Here is a 12,466-nt window from a genome sequence, read left to right as displayed (position 1 = left end):
AGCTCAGACTGCCTCTTGACATATGTCATGTGTTAACTGAGATATCACATGATTGAGCACATAACCATGCAGAAACTGAGGTGTTGAACAAACGTATAGATTTAGGAACAAAGCTCAGGCAGAGGCCATGAGGTCAATGCTGAAGAATCTGTACATGCAGATTATAGTAAACCCCGTCTCTGTATTCATCTTAGTTTGACTGGTGCAGGCTTGGGTTAGCTTTTTAGATCTGCAGCAAGTCTCTGTATTTAAAGGGTAATTAAACCCTCAGACCACATTTTCAGATGAACATCTTTGTATATGGGGATTCAGTTGTACAGTTAAGGTCCAAATTTTCTACTGGCTGATCTGAAGCCAGGTGAGCAGATTTTTTTAGACTTGTTTTGACCAAAAAGTGAGGTTGGAGTAAGGCCTAGATGTTGCAAGTAAGCTTCTGTAGGGCACAATCAGGTGGGAAGGAGGACTGTAAGATGTTCACATATGAAGTAAGATCATGTTATGACATTTAAATTTATACAGTATTCTGTTTGTTTAGAGAATGTGTGTAGAGCCATTTTCTTAGGGTTTTAGCAATAAAATATATGGATGTTGATTTTTGGCAACAATATGTTAACATTTCTTCTCATGTGAGTCTTGGGGGGGCACAGCTTCTCTTTGAAACAAGTAGGGGGGCTCAAAGGAGAAATGGTTGGGAACCACTGACATAGGGTACCATAAGGGGGGGTAGTAGACCCGTGGTTGTGTTGGGGATGTCCTGAGGGCCGAAAACCGCCAGGTATCTCCGAGCATATAATCGGGGTTAAAAGCAATGCCAGCGAGCTTGACCTTGGCTACTTCATGACGTGTGTGTGTTCAGCTTGACTCCGACTCCCCCCACCAGTGGTACATTGGGCCCCATGATGAATCCTTAGCACCCAACATGCCTCAAACGCATGCATGTGACTGCAGGTAGTACCACAACATCAAAAGTAACCATCCACTTTTTCAGCAACTTTTAACTTCACTGATAGCAGCTGATAACCAAAGTTTGTTGTTCAACCAATCAAAGACATCACTGTGTTACTCCAGGATTGTGGGTAATGTAGTGCTGTTGCCCAAGATCATAGATAAACCATGTCTCTGAAAACAATGTGGATCATATACTACCTTATGTATTCTACACCATCCATTTCCTGTTTAACCATTTCCTGTCAAAAAACGACAGTTAAATTTACTAGCAGCAGAGAAACGCTGAAGTCTCCTGGATAAAGACTGTCGTAACCAATCAGTGAGATCAATAATCAGTAAATCATTCTGCGCATAAGAAATTTCATTTAACAGCCACAAACCCAAGACATTAAAATTTCAAACACAGGGAAATGATCAGTCCGCTCTGATTTTATCCAAAAATAAATCCCCCAAAAAGAAAAAGATAAACAAGAAATGTGCTGATCACTAAAGCTGCACTGATACACCGGCTAAAGACAGGAATTAGTTGATTTGGTTCCTGCTCAGCCATGACTAGTGATTGGCTGGTCCTCTCCTTTATTGTTATTTATATGCTGGACAGGAGCCGTGTCATGACATTTCAGACATGCATTAAGCAGAAAAACAGCCCTGGAGTGTGCAGAGCCGAAGAAATGAACACTTTTAATCAGTGGATTTAAGACATGGTTAAAACTCCTGAAAACACTGAGGCAGAGAGAAGCAAAGAGGGAGTCTGGTTAAAAATGTTAATGTTAGCATAATCACTGTCTTAATCAGTGTTTACATCTTTCTGTTAACCTTATGCAGATATTATTTATGTGTGTGAGTAGATGTGAGGATTTTATAATATGTCGATAGGTAACATATCAGTTCTGTACATTTTCTAACAAGAATAAAATTTGTGACACTAGGAATGGGCATGGTAAGAATATCAATTTCCATAACTATGTCAATATCAATAAAAATGAATACACTTCATCTCTTGTGATAAATACACACTTTGATATTTTTAATGGTAAAGCTCATATTGTCATAATGGTGAAATTGTGATTTACTGTGTAATCTTGGTGACAACCTTTGGGATTTGTTTGCCAAATGTAAAGTGCATTACAAATAAAATTTATTATTATTATTATTATTATTATTATTAACCTTACTTCTCAGTGTTACCGAGATACAGACAGAAAATATCGTAAAAAGACTGAAGACTAGGAACAGTATTTGCAATTGTGGCTGTTTTCAGAAAAATAAAACCAGTTTTGATCTTCACCTGTTGATTTGTTAGCCAGGTAACCACAAAGTTTGCAGTTTTGGCAGACAGAAACTTTGTTTTCTGTCATGACTTTAAAGCCTCTTGAAACATGTTCTGATCATTGTGTTTGGATTGGCAGGCCACTGAGCCTGAATTAATGTTTGCTATTATGGTTATGAGAGCAAGCAAAGAACATTTTCATCTTTGCATGTTGATTGGTTAGCCTGGTGAAAACTATGGCTGCTATGTTGAAAAACCAACATAACAAGCTTTGATTGGTGTGCCAAGAAGCCAAACTTGAATTTTGCCACACCTTAGATGCAAACATGACACTTCCAAGTTCTTCTCACAGCAAACATGAAAAACAGATATAAGTTTGATGCAATTTTGACAAGACAATTAAATTTAAAAAGAGTGTAAAAGCTTAAAAATAGAAAAGAGTACATTAAGAAGTTATAAAAAAATCTGTGACTAAGTCTGTAACAATTATTATTTTCTAACCTGCATTGCTGCCTAGATTAACTACTGTTATATCAGGGGGAGGTTTCTTGACAAGGCTTTTTGGCTTCTAACCTCCCCTGCACAATTTGTTTTATCATGTGCAAATAAATAAACTAAACTAAACTAAACTAAACTATTATAGATTAAAGAGGATTAAATAGTGACTTGTTTGAGTTCCTTCGATAATACAAAGTAGGGCTAAATGATTTGGGAAATGATCTAATTGCGAATTTTCCCCCCAACACTGCAATTTAACAAGTGATTATTTTTTGAGTTCCTCTTCTTATAAACCATTCTTTGTTATAACACACACAAAATTTGGTAGCTTAAGCCAAGGATCAACAGTTTTGAAAAATATATCTAACTGCAATTATTTTCTCTCCTTTTGCAAATTCAGTCTAAACTGCATTGAAGGGTGTGATGATTTTGTCTTTCTTATTTTTAAGAAGACAAACGTATACAAAAAAAAGGAAAGTAGGAATTCTTCAAATTTAAACTTGAATGTTTGCATGATGTGTAGAGTATAGGCTAATACCCTTGCCTAAAAAAAAAATCCTTAAACTGGTATTTCAAACAGATTTCAGGTAAAAGAGGTATTCCACCTTAAAACCTGCTGTAGTATAAAATTATAAATGAAATAGTCAAACTACTACAAAATACTAAAAAAGTTCAAAGCAAATTTTCCCCAAAAATTCAAATGAAATTCCCCTAAGATGGACAAATAAATTTCTCAAGTTTTCATGAAAACACCTAAATATCTCAAAGCAAATTTTCCCGAACAATTCGAATCATATCCTCCAAAATAAACAAATAGTTTAAAAATTCCATGAAAATACTGAAAAGTTTTAAAGCTAATTCCCACAGGAATTTGAATCAAATTCCCCAAGATCTACAAGGTATTGTTTAAAATTTCTATGAAAATCACTAAAAATTAAACCTGCCCTCCCAAAAAAATTCAAATCAAATTCCAAAAAAATTAAAAATAAATTTCTCAAATTTTATAAGATTGCCTAAAAGTGTTAAAGCTCATTCCCCCCAAAAATTGAATCAGATCCCCCAAAATTTACAAATAAATGTTCCAAATTTTGATAAAATACGTAAAAAAAAATCCAAATAAATTTAAACCAAATCACTAAAAAATTTACAAATACATTTCTTAAATTTTATGTTAATTTTGGCAGCTATTTTTAATTTTAGTCTTGGTCTTAGTCCTTGGACTAAATGTCTTTTAGTTTTAGTCACATTTCAATCATCTCTACCCTTTTTAGTTTTAGTCTAGTTTTAGTCCATAAAAAGTCCTCACATTTTAGTCTTTACCTTTAATTCAAGTGTTTATTGTCTTGCCAAAATTTGGTAACAAATCATGGTAGTGTGTTCTATGCACTCTGCTAAACTTGGGGTCCCTTCTTTCTAATGCTGAGGCAGAATATCATTGTTTTTTGACAGATTTACCCACAGTGGAGAAATTCTGAGAATTTTGAATGTCTGGCAAAAAACGACATTGCATTTTAGTCTAGTTTTAGTCATCTTGACAGAAACTTAGTTTTTGTCAGTTTTAGTCATCACAGATCTATTTTTGTCAGTCTTTGTCCAGTTTTTGTCATGGAAATAAAGGCTGTCAGCAAACATTTTTAGTCATAGTTTTAATCGACAAAATCAACACTGTGAGGAGGCTGTTATTGCTTCTTTTACTTGAGTAAGTAGCTCTTATATTACTGGTTAATACATACATGAACTGATAAAAGTGTACAGTCATCAGAGATAAAACTCACCTTTATTGGTGACATTTTTATTTATTTTCACTGAAATATTTTCATTTTTACTGTTAATAAATATTGATTACAAATATTGGTTTCATGAGAAAGTAATAATCGTAAATAGTGCTTTACGTGCTTTATGGGTACATTTAGGGGACAGATGAGGGCCAGTAAAAGAAGAGCACCTTGGTGATCTATGAGTGGAGCAATAAATAAAAAACACAATGAATTGGAGAGGAATATGGTGATTTAAAGCTTTAAATACTCAGAGGAACTTTAGGAATCAATTCAGCATCAACAGGAAAGACACTGTTCTTAACAACAGGCACAGCAAACAAATCTACATCAGATTTTACAACATTATAGTTATTTAATGCAATATTTAGCAGATTGTTTAGGTCCGTGACTGCTGTCCTGAGAGCAACCAGACACATCAGATTTCACAGTGAGTTTAATGCAGCCTCTGCCACTCCTCCTGTACCAGCCCAATAGGCTAGGCTCAGCCCTTGCCTTGTATACATTGGTAGAGTCAACCGGTGGGACGGGGCCAGAGCACTATGACTTGATCCCAGACTCCAGCCTGCGCACCAGTTAGTTTTCTCACGGCTGAGCTGCTTCTCCTCCCTGCTGTACAAGTTTCCCTCTATGTTCCTCAGACATCGAATCGTGGATGGTAAGGTCTGCTTTTTAACCTAGTTTCACTCCTTTTCATCAATGTGCAGCCTGCTGTGTATGAATGTCCTGGGGCGGTCTTGAGTCCTTGTGAGGCTCCTGTACATGTGAGAGGCAGTGTTCATGTATGTTTCTGACACTGAATGGGGGCTATATATGGAAACTTTCTCTGCTTTTGCTGGGATGCTTTTAGTACAGTCTGGAGTTTTTGTTCATGGAGTCAGTGCTGAAGGACGGCCGCTACAGTGTCAACAAGACAGCTTAAGGATTTACTGTATGTCACTAATAGAACTTTCTCACTATTTATATGTATTTAACTAAGAGCTGAAGCGTGTCACTGCCAAACAAGTTATATAATCACATGATGGTTGTCATGTCTTTTCTAAAGCAGGAACAGTCAATCGATTAGTCCTTCAGTCTGTCGACAGATCAGTTACTCTACTGACAAACAGTCCGTCAAAGTTTTTATTTCTTCTTCTGATCAGTTCCTCATTTATTTGTTTACATTTATCCAGTGTGAAGACTTTCTTTTTTCTTAAGGAGTGTAAATTAAAAAGGTTGGGTTTTTGGATGGATACCAGACAACTTTAAGCTTTGGAAATGTGCCAAAATGATCACCCTTTTTTCGCCCATGGCCCTGCAGAGGTGCACATGTTCTTGACAGTTAGTCGGTAATTGCACTGTTTTTTTTTTTTTCTTGTTTAGAAGAAGCAGTATCAGAAATACCTCTGACAAAGCCAAATTCAGGATATGGTGTCGGATTGGCTTCAGTCAGTCACTGTGATTTTTAACTTTTTGACTTCTTCTTCTTCTTCTACAACGTAACAAATCAGCGGACTGTTTTAGAGCTCTGGGGACAATATGATCTCCTATATTAGGTATGGCTACTAATAAATGAGACCTATTCTGTAATACAGTTTTACTGAAAATTAACATTATTCAATGCTTTTCTCCCTCAATATCTCCCCCTCTGTATCAGCACACTGCTGCATTCAGGTCTTCCACTGATCAGCAGTGCAGTAGGTCTTCTGTTGTCTCTGTTGTCTCAGAACCTCTGTCGATCTTGCCTTAACTTCTGACACAGACTCTCCTCTTAGATTTTCTGGAACCTGTTTGTAACGGTGTTGATCCAATGTTGACCCCTCTGGAACCCACTCCTCCAAAATGACACCCTTAATGTAGAAGAGAGCGAACAACATGGCCTTAAATTTAGACTTGCTTGGTTGTGCTCTCTTCATCCTCGATGACGATGGTGTTTTCCAATTGCAGGATCTTAATGGAAGATTCACATTTCATTGCATGTAATCAACCCTTCCAGAGCAGTGGTTCTCAACTGGTGGGTCAGGACCCAAAATGGGCAGCAGAGCAGTTTTCATTGTGGCGTGAATAGGTGTCTAAAAAATTTGTGGAAAAAGGTCCTGAAGTCCTCAGTGGACATGCATCGATACTTTTTTAATTGAGCCTGTTTTACTGTGAAATTGGTGAAATTTAAATGTTTGGTCAGCATTTCAACTAACTCCTTTTCTCGCAATTAATCAAGTTACTTTTCCCATGATAAGTAATTTCTCAAGATCTTTGCAAAACTGGCAAAAATGTACGCATAATGGTGGGAAAAGAGGGTGAAAAATGTGTCAGTTTATCCACTTTGTTAGTCCTATCATGCATTTTGGTACAAACATGCCCCAAACTGCAACATATTCAATTAACTAAGCATGTGTAGTAGAATTTTTTTGGGAAATTTGGGTTGCAATTTGTCGTAAGAGAGACTGGTGGGTCCTGAGGCTAGACCAGTTGAGAACCAGTGTTCCAGAGGATTTGGGTTTCTTCAATTTGTTCCAAACGTGAGTCGGAAGTTTTGCCACACACTTGTCATGTTCAAATTTGCATGCAAAATTTGCCAAAGTGTCTCTTTATTAATTTCTGCTGTCATTCTTATCCTGAGTCATTGCTCATTGTGAATGATTTGTTTAATTGGTTGAATGTTTTCAGAAGTTCCTGATGTGCATGGGCATCCGGAACGTTCATTTTCTTGGACATCCTCTCTGCCTTCACTAAATCTTTTTGTGCCATTCACACATGACATGCGGAGTTCCCTCCACACCTCAGTTAATGCGCCAAAAGATTCAGCTGCCGTTTTTGTTCAGTTTTACCAAAAATTCCAAGTTAATGCAACTTTTACGCTAATCATCCCACACCTAAGCCAAAATAATACCCAACCTTTTCACACTCTAAGTCTCCAAGTCTGTGTCATCAGACATTTTGTATTTTTATGTTGTTTTTCTCGTCTTAGCTTATGAGTATAATCATGCGGCCTCAACATAATTATAGGGCCTCTAGACAAACTACATAGTATTAGTACTGGTGGGCTTAAAAGGCGTCCATCAGCTTAATTTTAGTCCTGCACATGACTTTGGCTGCTGTCTAGAGATGAGGTTTTGGTAAAGGTAGAAATAAAAGCTTTATAGTAACAGATTCTTCTGAGCGTACTTCCAGTCATCCTGCGCTGTAGATGTGGACAGCTCCTCCTGTTCTGTCTGCTGTCCCTCAGCCTCTGTGCTGATGCTCTATCAGTGGTGTCTCTTCATTTGTTTTCTACTGCATATCAGAGCCAAAGTAATGTAATTACACAAGTTTAGAGTGATTTATCAGGGGGCTGTCAAGAAAAAAAAGTCTTATACTAACAGATAAAACTACTGAAGTAAAGAGTTCTTCTATTAAGGAGGTTTATTACTCAACAGTAGACAGGTGTTAGTTTTTGACTCATGCATGACTGTCTCCTTTTATCATTTTTTAAAACAAATTGATAGATATTGATCACAGGTTTAGTTTTATGTTGACGCCATAGAGTGTGTTGTCTGAAGCATGTGGCGCTAAAGGATTAAGGGAGTTTTACTCTACTCAAGTATTCACACAATATCACGAACAATCATAAAGATGCAGTAACATTTCTATATGAGGTGCAACAGAGTAACTTCATTGATTATCCAAATCTGCAGACAAGATCTGATAGACTATATAAACTAGGAATGTACTGGTTTTTGTTTTTGTCCCAAACTGCTACAGTTAATAGGGGCCATGATTCAGTGCAGGTCACACAACAAATATGTTTGAATGGAGAAAAATGGCAATCACACCTGGCAGGATTTGGCCACCAAGCTAGGTGGCAGTAATACTTGCCAAACATTTACTAACTGTTTTCTAATGGCCCTCAAACAGGAAATGAAATAGAGGAAGAAGCAGGCACAACAAATCATGGAAAAAGGAAAAGTTAATATCAGTAGCAAGAGCAGGGAGTCCTGCTGACTTCTTATCCCCTCTTTGTGACGCGAAGACTTTCGATGTTCATACATCTTAAATGCTGTGCAGAATACAGAAGTAGAGGCTACAAGTGAGTTTTTAAGTGCTCTGCTCAGGCTCCATTACATCATCCCAATGTCAACATAAGCTGTTCTGGGGTCTGTCACTGATATGTAAGAGTTCTGATTTTGCACGTTGAACCACTGCATCAAACATGTCCGTACAACTGTGTGACTATGTCATGGCACACTTCATAAATCAGAAATAATAAGTCAACCCAGACATCCCTCTCACCAGGAACACTTTCCAACTCCTTCTGGGGGATCCCAAACCTTCCCAGACCAGACAGGAGATATAATCCCTCCACATATTCAAGATCTTCCCTGAGGTCTCCACCTGACATGCTAGGAAGACCTCAAAAGGGAGGCATCCGGATTAGATGCCTGGACCACCTCAACTGGCTTCCTTCAATGGGAAGGAGCAGTGGCTCGACTCGTAGCTACATCCGGATGTCTGGACTCCTCACCCTGTCTCTAAGGCTGAACCCAGACACCCACTGATCTCAATTTTTCAGTCAATACACACAGTTTTTGACCATAGGTGAGGGTTAGAAGGTAGATCGACAGGTAAATCAAAAGCTTTGCCTTTCAGCTCAGTTCTCTCTTCACTACAACTGTCCAGCACAAGTCCTGCTGACACTGCACCAACCTGACAGTCAATCTCATGTTCCAGGGAAACCCGGAATCATTAATCTGGGACTTTATGCTGCTTTTCTGAACCATGACCCTGAAACGGAGGTACAAACTAAACTGTGACCTCTGTGAACAGTTACATCCCTAATATAAACTAATGTTCTGTGAGCTCAACACCAAATAAAGCAAGGCTCTAAACATTTATTTACTTATGTTCTTGGCCTGAATCCTTTACTGTATTCCCAACCATGTGTGTATTGGACATTGGACAGCCTGTATTCATATTTGTGGGGGATTTTGTGGGAGGCATTTATAATTATGTATACAGCTCATTATAAATCCATCTTTCTCCTGCTTGAGAGTGTGTTCCGGCATGTTTCTGTGTGTATCATATATTTTTTTCCCGTTTTGTTAACCCAGATGATAAAATTTGGAACAAATGAGTATAAAAGTGTTAGACTGAGTATTCACTTCAAAGAAATATCAGGAACTTGCTAAATTTGAAGATGTAAGTCACTCAATCATGTCTACTTTCTTCCTCCTTCTTCTTAATCCAGCCTGTTGTTCAGTGTTTGGTCCCAGCTTGGCCCTCATACAGCAGCAGTCACTAGGCGGTCTAAACGTTCCCCTAACAGTTAATCTCTTTGCACAAAAGGGCACTTTGTTATGGCAGCTGCTTTGCTACAAAATGCAAATCTGTTACTACATGTTTTCTAGATTCTCTCCTGCATCGTCTGCATAAGGTTTCTGTTGAATTTGCTCTCTTATAATCTGAACTTCCAAAGGGCCAACCGTTGGTTGTGTACAGTACTTTATTTTTTTACCTTAAAGAAGGTCATGTGCAACGACGAGGGGGTTGTTGTGAACTCAGGGAAGTGGACGACTAACTAAAAAAGTGTTGCTTTGCCTCCCCCTTTTCTCCTCTCCCCCTCCTCTCCTACCTCCACCCCCTTTTCTGCCTGTCACATGTCCTTTTCACAGCATAGAAAAGTTTCTGGATTAGGGCAGAATTAACACAAAGCAGCGACGCCACTCCAGCTACACTCGCAAAACAACACAGGAGGAGCAGCACGAGGGGGGACCGAGACACTCGAGCGAACGCCACCTCAGAAAAACTTCAGACTGTGACAGCGAGAGGCGGACGAGTCCATCCAGACAGAGAGAGAGAGAGAGAGGCAGAGAGACGGCAGCAGAGAGGCAGGGGATTCTTGCCGACAAGGTCCTGAAGGATGGAAGAGAAGCAGTTTGCTGGGATCCTGGTAAGTTTAACTTTAGTTTGGTTAACATGCACACAGGCGAACTTTTACGAACAGAGATATTACACATGGATGCAACTGCTGGATCACAACTTTGTCTCAACTTCCCCTTTTACCCTCTTATTTTGAAAGTTTTTACCTTCAAAAACTCCAAAATAGAGGGGTTGCGATCACAATCTTCCTCCCATTTTGTTTGAGACTTACCTGGAAACTTACTACACCTTGTAGTACTGAAATCTTTTAGTCTAACTTCTAATTACCCAACACTTTAGTCTTGTTTATCTTACCTTGCAAAAATACACAAGTTTGAACTGATAACCTGCACTTTTCTCTTGATTTAAAATCCCTTTGTTGGTGTTTATGTGCAGCAGACAGAGCTGTCACCACCTGCTGTTCCACATGGCAACAGTAAACACACATTAGCAGCAAAGCATTACCCTAAAAAGCCTCCAAATTACACTAAACTTGCTCTAATCTCAGGTTTGTGCTCTCACACAAGTCCGTTAATCTGATGTTTGCATCTTTTTGAAACAATAAACATGTTTTCAGAGTTCTTTGGCTGCTGATAAGAGATGAGGCCAGGAGGTAAATGTGTCAGTGCTGGGCCTGTGCTGTTGGTGAAGCTTTAAATAGAGATTTGGCATCATTGGCAGTCAGGTCACTTCTCTCTCTCTCTTTCTCTCTCTCTCGTCCGTCTTGAGTCGGCGATAAAAACAAACTTCGAGCTCCAACTCTCTCTTGACATTCTCGCTCATTTGAAGCCTTACTTCTCTCCCCGATGGTATTTTTTCCCTTTCCGCTTTGTCCTTTTGAGATGCATATCCACATTAAAATGAGTGTGCAGCGTCTGAAGTTAAGAAAGTGGCGTTATCAGCCTCTCCCGCTCTCCCTTCTCGCTTTCTCATAACATTTGAAGGTGGTTGAAAAATGGTGATGTGATTCTTGTTCTGAGAACTTCTTTATTTTGGGTTTGTCTGTGTTTATTTCTTTTTTGGCTCAGTGACTCATTGTCAATCAATCTTTTGCCATAAAAACACTGTTGGAGAGTTGCTTAAAAGTTTGGGTCGTTTTTGGTGTTCCTGTTGGATTGATAAAAATATCATGAAATGGAAGTGACTGGAGGGTTTGAACTGTTTTTCTCTTTTAGACTTTTCTGTTTCCTGTTCGTTGTTGAAACAGTGCTTCTCTGGTCACCATGAAGTTATGAATCTTTTTTCTAGCGGCGGCACACTCAGAGCTGCATATAAAAGAGGCAGTTAAACTGCCATAGTTTCTTCTTCAGAGACTGTCATACTCCTCAGTGCCCACTAGGGGCATTAAAGCTAACAGTGACTGAATGCACCTACTAAAGTATTCAAGAGTTAGTGTTTTCCTTGTAGCTGTCTGAATTTGACTTCAACTTTTACAGATACATTTTTAGAGATTTAAGTGCAGAGGACAAAAGACTACAAGTAAATTGTACCCATGTAAAAGTACAGTAACTCTTATTACACATGTGGTAACACTTTATTTTATTGAGCCCTAACTACCTGGTCATTTTATAGTAGTAATTGTAATCATGCAGTAATTTCTCAGGAATAAGGTGGTAATTTTATTGTAATTATTTGGCTTTTACCAAGTTAGAACTTAGAAATATGTTGATTTTAAGATAGTATTGACGTAGTCATAAATGTATTCATCATAAGTCATTTCTTATAATATTGAGGCTATTCTCTTGAAACTATGTGTTATTTTTACCCTAACCCTAAAATTAACTTAAAATTATTCAGAACGGACTCACTGTAATTCAGTGGACCAAAATAAAGAAATTGCCTGGAAATTATCGAGCAACTTGTATAGAAAATTATCTTATTTCTAAGGAATTACTTGGAAAAATCACCAAATTATCAGAGAATTGCCACACTATTACAAAGGTGAGAGTTAGAGGGTTAAGGTCAAATACCACCTTATTACCAGAGCACTGCCACCATATTATGAGGGTTAGGAGGTTAGGGTTAGAGTTAAATCCCACCTTATTACCAGAGCACTGCCACCATATTATGAGGGTTAGGAGGTTAGGGTTAGAGTTAAATC

At 38.3% G+C, this 12,466-nt stretch overlaps 1 protein-coding gene across 4 annotated transcripts in view; it reads left to right on the top strand.

Annotated features, from left to right (window-relative positions):
* slc6a9 (solute carrier family 6 member 9) overlaps positions 1-12,466 on the top strand; it is a 145,568-nt gene that overhangs the window by 16,993 nt on the left and 116,109 nt on the right. For 3 of the 4 annotated variants that reach the window (XM_041803126.1, XM_041803127.1, XM_041803124.1), the window contains exon 2: positions 10,119-10,396. In XM_041803126.1, the coding sequence (XP_041659060.1) occupies positions 10,367-10,396 (30 nt within the window). In that variant the 5' untranslated portion in view covers positions 10,119-10,366. Of the gene's footprint in view, positions 1-5,015; positions 5,150-10,118; positions 10,397-12,466 lie in introns of those variants that run through there. The other variant, XM_041803125.1, reaches the window with a different exon arrangement.

The sequence above is a fragment of the Cheilinus undulatus genome, linkage group 13 (assembly GCF_018320785.1).
Source record: "Cheilinus undulatus linkage group 13, ASM1832078v1, whole genome shotgun sequence".
NCBI lineage: Eukaryota > Metazoa > Chordata > Actinopteri > Labriformes > Labridae > Cheilinus > Cheilinus undulatus.
The sequence above is the reverse complement of the archived record's forward strand: the minus strand, read 5'-3'. Positions and strand labels throughout refer to the sequence as shown.